Source organism: Mauremys mutica, chromosome 2 (assembly GCF_020497125.1).
Source record: "Mauremys mutica isolate MM-2020 ecotype Southern chromosome 2, ASM2049712v1, whole genome shotgun sequence".
Taxonomy (NCBI): domain Eukaryota; kingdom Metazoa; phylum Chordata; order Testudines; family Geoemydidae; genus Mauremys; species Mauremys mutica.
Genome location: NC_059073.1, coordinates 295,584,211 through 295,593,553, shown reverse-complemented (window position 1 = coordinate 295,593,553; position 9,343 = coordinate 295,584,211). Strand labels below are relative to the sequence as shown.

Genomic DNA, 9,343 nt, shown 5'->3' with positions numbered 1-9,343 from the left:
CGGCGAAGGCTGCATGCAGAGCGTTCGGGGAGGGGGAGGGACGGTCGCACTGGGTCAGGCCAGGGGCCCTGGGGTGCTGGGTCTGACTGGCCAGTCGTTCAAAAGGAAGGGGCAAGAACTCTGAGGGGGCAGCGATGGGATCACCTGCCCTGGGGCAGTTCTCTCTGCCCCCATTAGCTAGAGGCTGGCTCCTGCCTTGGAGGTGGGGGGGGTCTATAGCCCCCTGCAAATCCCTGCCCACGGCTGGGATAACTGGCTCTTCCTGAGCCCCGTCAGTGGCCAGTCCCGGGGGGTGCTGGGATTTGAAGAGGGGGCGGGGGAAGGAAGGAACTGGAGAGGGGTGCACAGCACAGTTGTGGGCGTGGGCAGGGGCAGACACTGGGGAGCACACGGCCCTGGGTTACTGGGACCCCAATGCGTGGGGAGTTCAAATCCTCACACTGCAGACTTGCCCCTCGTCCTCACCGCCTGGCCTGAGCCCCTGCCCCATGGAGGAACCGTGTCTCTGGTTAAAGGCAGGTGCTGCCTGGGAATTGGGGTCTGGATCATTCCTGCCACGCCCTGGCTGACCCGGCAGGCTCAGAGCGTGACTCCTCTTTCCCTCGGGCAGGCGCTGGTGGCTCGAGGCGGAGAGCCCAGCTCAGATGGAGCGAGGGGACAGGCTGCGTGTGGGCGAGCGCAGGGAGAGGCGAGCGAGGGGAGCGCCTGACGCCTGCGGCACAGGTGAGTGGTGCATTGAGCCCCCCCGGGCTGCTCAGCAGGAAACCGGCCGCTCTCGCTTTACCGACTCCACGCCAGGGAGAGCCCACCCTGCCCGAACGGCCCATCCCCCGCCCCGCAGCGCTCACACGGTGCATCTTCTGTCCAGCTGGAACGTTTCTAACTGCAGCTTCCAGCCCCCGCGGCTTGAACGGCGCCCTCGGGACAGAGGGGCTTCGAGAGCTCGGCGGCGTCACCTCTGAACCTGCTCTGCCGGTGCCGGTGCCCCGGGACCCAGACTGTGACTCTCTGTCCTTGCAGGTTCTGCTGACCCCAGAGCCCAGGTGGTTATTAAAACGGAGCAGGAAGAGGAGCCAGGCCCGGGGGGGCCCCCAGCGCAGAGGGAGAGAGGAATTCTCCATGCCCCCGGCACAGGTGAGTGCTGCGAAATTCCACCTGGGGTTGATCAGGCAAAGGGAGGCCAGGAAGAGCCAGGATCTTGGGGAACCCGTATAAACGGCTACAGTCGGGCTGCCTGCGGCCTGCCAGCTGTTTCTGACCATGGAAGGGCCCCAGACGGCCCGAGCTGCACCAGAAGTTGATCAAAGCCGGGTGTGCTTGGAGCTGCAGGGTCGCTACCAGCGCTGGAGCCTTTGCCACAGACGGGAAGCTGGGACTGACTGGGAGCTAGACGCGTTGAGCAGACGTAGGGGCTCGTCGAGCAGCAGCGCAGTCCCTGTGCTCGTGTGCAGCCGGGCCCCTGCTTCCCAGAGCAAGGCGTGACCCCTCCGTGAGGAGCGCGGCCGTGGGGCGTGGGCCCCTCCCCAGGGAGTGGGGCTGAGCCCCCGGCACAGGGACGCTCGCGCGGCGGGTCTGGCTCTCCTGCCCCAAAGGGCCCCGGTGCTCTCTGGAGAAAGGAGCGTTATTTGTCTGCCCTGGGCCGGGAAAGGACGGGCCCGAACTGTTCCCCACGCACGAACCCCAAAGTCCCAGCCCAGGTTCCCCAGCCGGGGGCCGTTCAGCCCAGAGGCTCCCAGGGTTAGTCCAGCCCAGGACTGTCCCAAGGGGACCCGGGACGTGATTCCTTCTCCCCTTCTCTCCCCCCCCTCCCAGGCGCAGGCTGGCCTGACGGGAAGCATGAGATTGTGGTGAAAGTGGAGCCAGATGACGAGTCGTACGTGGGGTATCCCCAGGGCCTGGGGGACCAAGACCTTCCTGGCTACCCCAGCACTGGTGAGTGGTGCGAACCCCCCAGGCCAGCTCAGGGAAGGGGGCTGGGGTGAGCCAGAAACTCAGCGGGGACCTGCGTGAACCCCTGGAGTCAGACTTCTGGGGCAGGAGCCTTTGCTGGCCCTGGGCACAGTGGATCCAGAAGCCGTGTGAGTCCCCCTGGCCTTGTGAGCATGGCTTCCCCTGGGTCCGGCCGTGTGGGGGGCGTTCCCCTGGCAGATGGTGACTCGGGCGTCACTGCAGTGTCCCGGCTAGCTCCTCCTGCTCCCCCCACTGTGTCAGCTGGGTGGGGGCATGCACAGGGGACATGCCCCCCTTCAAAGCCTTCTCCGCAGACCCCCGCAAGCTCCCCTCCTGTTCCTGTGGAGATGGGTGGCCGCGTGGGCGGCCGTGCCTGGGTGTCTCCTTCCGGCTCCTGGCGGAGGTGCCCAGAGCCTCACGCACAGGAGTGACGCCGCAGCCGAGGGGCCCCAGGCATGGGGAGCAATGGGTGCGACTGGCCTGGGGGCAGCGTGATCGGACCCAGCGAGTGGCTGTGCCCAGGGCCCTGCAGAACGTGTGGCCAGCCCCACTCAGCGTTCTGCTGCCCCAGGCCCCCGTATCATCTGCCCCCGCGGCCGCCGTACGCGTCCAATAGCCGGGAGAGGCAAGCGGAGCCCTGGGGCCTGTACGAGAGACCTCTGTGGGACCCAGAGCAGGGCCCTACACCGCTCGCTGGTCCCGCCCCAGACTCCGGGGAACGGCCAGCCCTGGAGGGCAGCCTCCCCACAGGGGATGGTTGCGGCCCCAGTGGCCAGAGGTCAATGAAGATGACCACCAAGAGCAGCGTTTTATTGTCCTTACGCTGGAGATTGTCTGCGCCGTCCTCCAGGGCTGTGTCTGCGCCGTGGCCCAGCCCGCTAAACGCTGGTCAGGGCTGGCTGCGCCCTGAAACTGGCTGAGTGCCTGCCAGGAAGTGACACGATGAACAGGGGCTGCGGTTCCCCCAGTGCCCTGCACGTCCCCGAGTGTAACTGGGGCAGGCCGGGTGGCCGGGGGTCTGGGGTCTGGCTGGGGACAGGTCCCTTGGTGCTTCAGCTCCCTGACGGTAACCGGGGATAAGCCCTCCTGGCGTGCCCGAGGGGCGAACGCGCTGCGGGGAAGAGCTCCTAGAAACGAACGCCGCTGACCGCGGGAGAGCAGCTCAGCGGGAGTCGAACGCTGCCCCGGAGCCAGTCTCTCCCTCGCAGCCCTGCCGTGGGCGCAGGGACCATGCAACGTGCTTGGCTTTCCGCAGGTATCAAAGCAGAGATCGTGGTCAAAACGGAGCCCGAGGACGACGCCTATGGCGAGTGTGCCCAGCATTACGGTGGAGGAGACGGTCCTGACGACCCCTTCTGTGAGTGGTGCTGGGATCCACCGGGACGGTCGCCGGGGGCAGGTGTGAGGGGAAGAACTCGGGGACCCGCCTGTAGATTCCTCAAGGTGGCCCCCTGCTGTAGCCAGCTCCTGGCACACCCAGCTCCAGTGTCTGGCGTCCTGGTTCGCCCACAGGAGTCGCCAGCAGCTGGGGCACCCTGCGGCCAGGGGCATTTGGGGCAGACTGCAGTAAGTGGGAGGAGGACAGGATGGGGGGCCCTGGGGTATATTCACAGGCAGGGACAGGAGCTCTGAGGTCTCTTGCTGTGTCTGCCGCACACTGACAGACACACCCCAGGCAGTGTTCCCAGGGACAGTCAAACGCCAGTTTAAAGCTATTTCGCAGGTTCTCCTGCCCCAGCCCGAGTGACCCCAGGAAACAGCGGCTCAGGCTTTTCCTTCCTGTGAACAGGTGACGCAAACCCAGAGATCATCGTGAAAGTGGAGCCAGACGATGAGTCGGCCATTGGCTACCCCCAGGGCCTGAGCGAAGGCAGAATTCCCGGCTACCCCAGGCCAGGTGAGCCGTGCGGATCCCCGGAGCAGCTCCGGGGACGGGAAGAGCTGGAAACTCAGGGGGGCCCTGTATGAAATTGGCGAGCCAGGCTCGCGGCGTTGTGCCGGCTCCTGGCACGTGGATCCTGCATAGCCACTGGGTGCAGTGGAGCCCAGAACTGCAAATCTCCCTGCCCTCGCGAGCGAGAGAGCGTCCCACTGCAGGGGGGCCGGAGGCTAAGCCCCGGTTACCTGGGGGCGCTCGCGTTAAGAGATTGCCCACTGCAGTGCTGTCAGGAGGCCTGAACTGCCCCCTCAAGGCAGGAGGCAGGTCTCCCCACTGGCCGTCTGCAGCTGGGAGGGCTGCACCCGGGCCCGGGACGGGTCTGTGCCTGCTGAGTGCTGTCTGACTCGTGACAAGAGAGACCTTGTGAAAATTACCTGAGGGGCTCTGGCTGTGTGCGCCTCTTCGGCCGCGACGCTGACCCAGCGGGGTGGGGGCAGCCGGCCCTGGCTGCGTGCGCCTCTTCGGCCGCGACGCTGACCCAGCGGGGTGGGGGGAACCGGCCCTGGCTGCGTGCGCCTCTTCGGACGCGACGCTGACCCAGCGGGGTGGGGGGAACCGGCCCTGGCTGTGTGCGCCTCTTCGGCCGCGACGCTGACCCAGCGGGGTGGGAGCAGCTGGCCCTGGCTGTGTGCGCCTCTTCGGCCGCGACGCTGACCCAGCGGGGTGGGGGCAGCCGGCCCTGGCTGTGACCAATGAGAAGCCAAGAGAAATTTCTCCACTGCCTTGTGCGAGTGCGATGGCCTGGCCTCCAGCGGGGTTCCCGGGTCAGACTGTGACGGGGCTGCCCTCCGCCAGCTCCCTGGCCTCCTTCCCAAGCACGTCTCCGGTAAGCTAGCGAGTCCCACGAGCAGGGTGCAAACCGAGGGGAGAGCTGGGTGCCGTTTGGTCGGTAACGGTGGAGCGCGAATTATGCTGTTGCTTCACCAGCTCCTCACAGCATGATCCAGTCCAACCCTTGCTGCCAGGCAGCCTCAAGGGAGCGAGAGCGTCTGTTTCACATAAGCCAGCAAAGGGCCGAGCCTGCTCCCACGGTGCCCTTGCATCTTGGGCCTAGAAAGGAGCCTGGAAACATGAAAATAGCAACACCTGGATCTCTGATGTTTCTCTCTTGTCTTATTGATGCTTTAAGTCTTTCTAGCTGCCTCTGGCTTCGGTGAGGTGTTGGACTGTGCAGCAGGGAACGGGGCCTGAAGCAAGGCCACGTCTGCACTGGCACTTACATCGGTAAAACGTCTGTTGCTCAGGAGTGTGAAAAGAATAAACACCCCCCTGAGCGACATAAGTGTTGCCGGCATAAGTGCTAGTTTGCATAGTGCCAGGGTGGGGGGAGACGCTCCCCCGCTACCGCCGCTCGGTGAGCTGGTTTTATGATGTCGACACGGGAGCTCCCCCCTGTCGCTCTCGCGCGGCCCCACGAGCTCTCCTCTATGGGCGTCCTGCGGCTCCGCGAGCTCTCTCCAGTCGCTGTAACGTGGCCCCATGAGCTCTCTCCAGTTGCAGTAACGTGGCCCCGCGAGTTCCTCCCCCGTCGGTGTCACGCGGCCCCGCGAGCTCTCTCCAGTTGCTGTAACGTGGCCCCGCGAGTCTCCCCCCCGTCGGTGTCACGCGGCCCCGCGAGCTCTCCCCCATGGGTGCCCTGTGGCTCCGCGAGCTCTCGCCCATCAGCGTCACGCGGCCATGTGAGCGAGCTCGCAGTTGTATCGGTGCGGTGCCGCTGTAAGCGGGTAAGCGCAGACATGGCCTAAAACGAATAAGAAAATTGCCTGTTGCCACCACTGTCCCATGGTGACATTCTCATGGCTGTGGGAGGTGATGACATGTGGCTGTGACCCAACCCAGCACGGGCCAAAGGTTGATTTTCCAAGGTACAAATGGGAGCGAGGTGCCCACCTGCCATTGCCAGTCAGTGCCACTCGCTGGACATTCCCGCTAGTGGGAACGCTGCCTGGCACCCATGGGACCTTCCGCCAGTAAGCAGTGCCTGGGAGCAGCTGCTTTCTCGGTCAGCGAGCTCAGAGGGTGCAGGGCATTAGAGCCTGCGTCTCGGTACAAACGGGTGTGCCACCGAGCGTCTCAGCTCCTGGCACTTAGCTGCATTCTGCGGTGAACACTGGGAATTCCCCTGTCCCCGGCACACGGAATAACCTTTGGCCTCTCTCTTATCCCCAGCAGGCGATGGGAGCAGGGGTGTCAGCGAGCGGGAGCACCCTGGAGAAGAGCCGGAGGATGTGAAACCGAACAGGGCTTTGCTGATGAGAGGCTTAGAGGCAGCTTCCTCAGGCTTGCTCAGGACAGAACCCAGCATTAATCACTGGAAAGTGCAACACGCCCCGGGAAACATCCCGGCGCTCCAGAGAAACGCCGTGGCTCCGGAGGGGCCGCAGACAACCCCTGAGCCCAAGGGAAAGGTGCCAACGGCCCCGACAAACAACCCCAGCCAGAAATCCCTTTCGGGGAGCGTGGCCACCAGCACCGAGCCGGTGAGGCGCCCGCGAGCTCACGCTGCCGAGCGGCCGTTCACGTGCACTGAGTGCGGGAAGAGCTTCCAGCACCGGGGGAACCTCATCACGCACCTGCGGGTGCACACGGGCGAGAAGCCCTTCACCTGCACTGAGTGCGGCAAGAGCTTCAGCCAGAAGGGCGACCTGATGCGGCACCAGCGCATCCACACGGGCGAGAAGCCCTTCGAATGCAACGTGTGCGGGAAGAGCTTCTGCTCCAAGCAGACCTTCATCCTGCACCAGCGCATCCACACCGGGGAGAAGCCCTTCTCCTGCACCGAGTGCGGCAAGTGCTTCAACCGCAAGGCCAACTTCATCACCCACCAGAAGATCCACCGCGGGGAGCGCCCCTTCGTCTGCGCCGAGTGCGGCAAGGGCTTCTGCGCCAAGAAGACCTTCATCCTGCACCAGAAGATCCACATCGGGGACCGGCCCTTCGGCTGCTCCGAGTGCGGCAAGAGCTTCAGCCGCAACGGGGATCTGACCCGGCACCAGCGCATCCACACCGGGGAGCGGCCCTTCGCCTGCGCTGACTGCGGCAAGTGCTTCAGCCACAACGGGGAGCTGATCAAGCACCAGCGCATCCACACTGGGGAGAAGCCCTTCACCTGCACCGAGTGCGGCAAGAGCTTCAACCGCAAGGGCACCCTCATCACCCACCAGCGCATCCACACCGGGGAGCGCCCCTTCGTCTGCCCCGAGTGCGGCAAGACCTTCAACCTGAAGACCACGCTGATGAAACACAAGCGGATCCACACAGGGGAGCGGCCCTTCACCTGCGTGGAGTGCGGCAAGAGCTTCAAGTACAAGGGCAACCTGCGGACGCACCACCTCACCCACACGGTGGAGCGGGTCTACCCCTGCACCGAGTGCGGGAAGATCTTCAGCCACAAGAAGGAGCTGACGGTGCACCAAGCCGTCCACACGGAGGAGAGACTCTTGTCCTGCTACGGAGATGGGGAGTCGTTCAACCCCTTCCTCCAGATGCACCCGCTCCTACTGTCGGTGCCCCAAGCCAAGTGCCTCTGGAAGCCTTAACGCAATGTACATAAGGAGGGAGTTACAGAAATGCTACGTCCCCTGAGCAGGAGCAGAGGAGGAACAGTGCTGTAATTTAGGATTTGGACATGCCGTGGTGCTGTACAGAGTGCCGATGAAATAACAGGCTCCCTGCCACAAGGAGCTCCCAGCCTGAAGGCCTGCGCTGATGAACCAGCCGTGCATCCCTAAGGAAAACACAACTGCACATTCCCTACACAACGCAGCTCGAATTCAAATGCAAAGGCTCGAGTCTTGCCCTGAAGGATGCCAAAGCTGTCGTACTAATTCCATTTGCTGGGTTGGAAATAACCCCCAGAGGTACTAGAGAGAACATCTGACATGAGGGACGGGAGGTTTCTGGGAAGGGATCTGTGGTTTATGGAGCAGCGCTTGGAGGGCATTGGAAATGACACGGCCTGGGTTAACCGATGTGGGATCTTCATCTTACTACTGAAAGGAGAAGTCGGTGCTGGCAGGACTCTCCTGCCTGGTTCCTGTGTGGAGCAAACACAGGAGCGTTGTGCTCATTGTGATAGTTCTGGCGAAGGCCAGTGGTTTCTCAGGGTGGGGGGTGCTGTGCTGTGTGTTGTTAGGTCAGGCCCTGTGGGTACTTGGGGGGTGGGTGAGACTTTGCTGTAGTTACGGCTTATGCCAGCAGCATCTCCATGGAACTACTGGACAGACCTTATGGACGGCGCCTGTTCCAGCCGGGCCAGTGACAGTCTGGGAAATGAAAGAAAATCTCAACTGAGTGTGGACTTGAGAACTCCAGGTGCAATGCCCTGGAGCCATAATTACTGTAGTGCTGTTTACTCGCTGTACTGACTCTATTTACCCACCAGGAGTGCGCACTGGGCTTTGCAACTGAGTACGGCCTGATCCCTGACCTGAGAGGTGACCATCGCATGGAGACCACCTAGAGATCTTACAGAGAATCACAGAGTCGTAGGGTGGGAGGGACCTCGAGAGGTCACCTCGTCCAATCCCCTGCACTCATGGCAGGACTAAGTATTATCTAGCCCAGGGGTTGGCAACCTTTCAGAAGTGGTGTGCAGAGTCTTCGTTTATTCACTCTAATTTGCGTGCCAGTCATACATTGCAACGTTTTTAGAAAGTCTCTTTCTGTAAGTTTATAATATATAACTAAACTATTGTATGTAAAGCAAATAAGGTTTTTAAAATGTTTAAGAAGCTTCATTTAAAATTAAATTAAAATGCAGAGTCCCCCGGACCGGTGGCCAGGACCCAGGCAGTGTGAGTGCCACTGAAAATCAGCTCACGTGTCGCCTTCGGCACATGTGCCATAGGTTGCCAACCCCTGATCTAGACCGTCCCTGACAGGTGTTTGTCCAACCGGCTCTTAAAACCCTCCAGTGACGGAGAATAGTTACAGCTGGAAAAGACCTACTGGTCATTTTGCCCATTCCTAGCCAATGCAGGGTCGGTCTCTACTCTGTATTTTCTAGGAATACGTCCAGCCTAGCGTTAACCGTCTCCAGCGACGGGTCTTCCCTCGCTCCCTTGTGAGCTCTGTGCACGTCCAATAGACACTAACTACTTCTCATCTTGTACAAAAGGGACGTGGGTTTAGTTGCTAGTTTGTAGTTAGGAAAAGGGTCATTTTAAAGTTAAAATTTGTTGTTCTCCGTGTGGCTATCCAAGAATCCTCGTCGTTAGATTTGGAAAAGAACTAATAAGTCTTCTAATAAAATCTAGTACTTCTCCCCGCCAGTGCATGCCTGTTCCCTCCAGTGCTCTGTCCATATCCCAAACTCTGGGGTGTCGCCACTCTGGGGAGATGGTCCCGCAGCCTGAAACATCTCTCAGGAAGTTTTGTCTGACATTCAGCTTTAATCCTTGATTTTGTCCAGTTATCTCCACCTTGAACCACTGTAAAACTCTCTCTCCTGTG

The 9,343-nt window shown here is 61.7% G+C and overlaps 1 protein-coding gene across 3 annotated transcripts; it reads left to right on the top strand.

Moving 5' to 3' along the window:
* The first annotated feature begins 361 nt into the window (after nt 1-361).
* On the top strand, nt 362-8,510 carry LOC123363358 (gastrula zinc finger protein XlCGF57.1-like). Of its 3 annotated transcripts, none has more exons than XM_045004229.1 (6): nt 362-723; nt 1,021-1,134; nt 1,813-1,932; nt 3,206-3,307; nt 3,740-3,847; nt 6,062-8,510. In XM_045004229.1, exons 1-6 carry the CDS (start codon nt 645-647, stop codon nt 7,426-7,428), a joined length of 1,890 nt encoding a protein of 629 aa, XP_044860164.1. In that variant the 5' UTR covers nt 362-644; the 3' UTR covers nt 7,429-8,510. The 3 variants fall into 3 exon arrangements, with proteins under 3 accessions (XP_044860164.1, XP_044860163.1, XP_044860165.1); XM_045004228.1 differs by having other exon boundaries at nt 6,059-8,510; XM_045004230.1 differs by lacking the exon at nt 1,813-1,932 and having other exon boundaries at nt 6,059-8,510.
* The last annotated feature ends 833 nt before the right edge of the window (nt 8,511-9,343 follow it).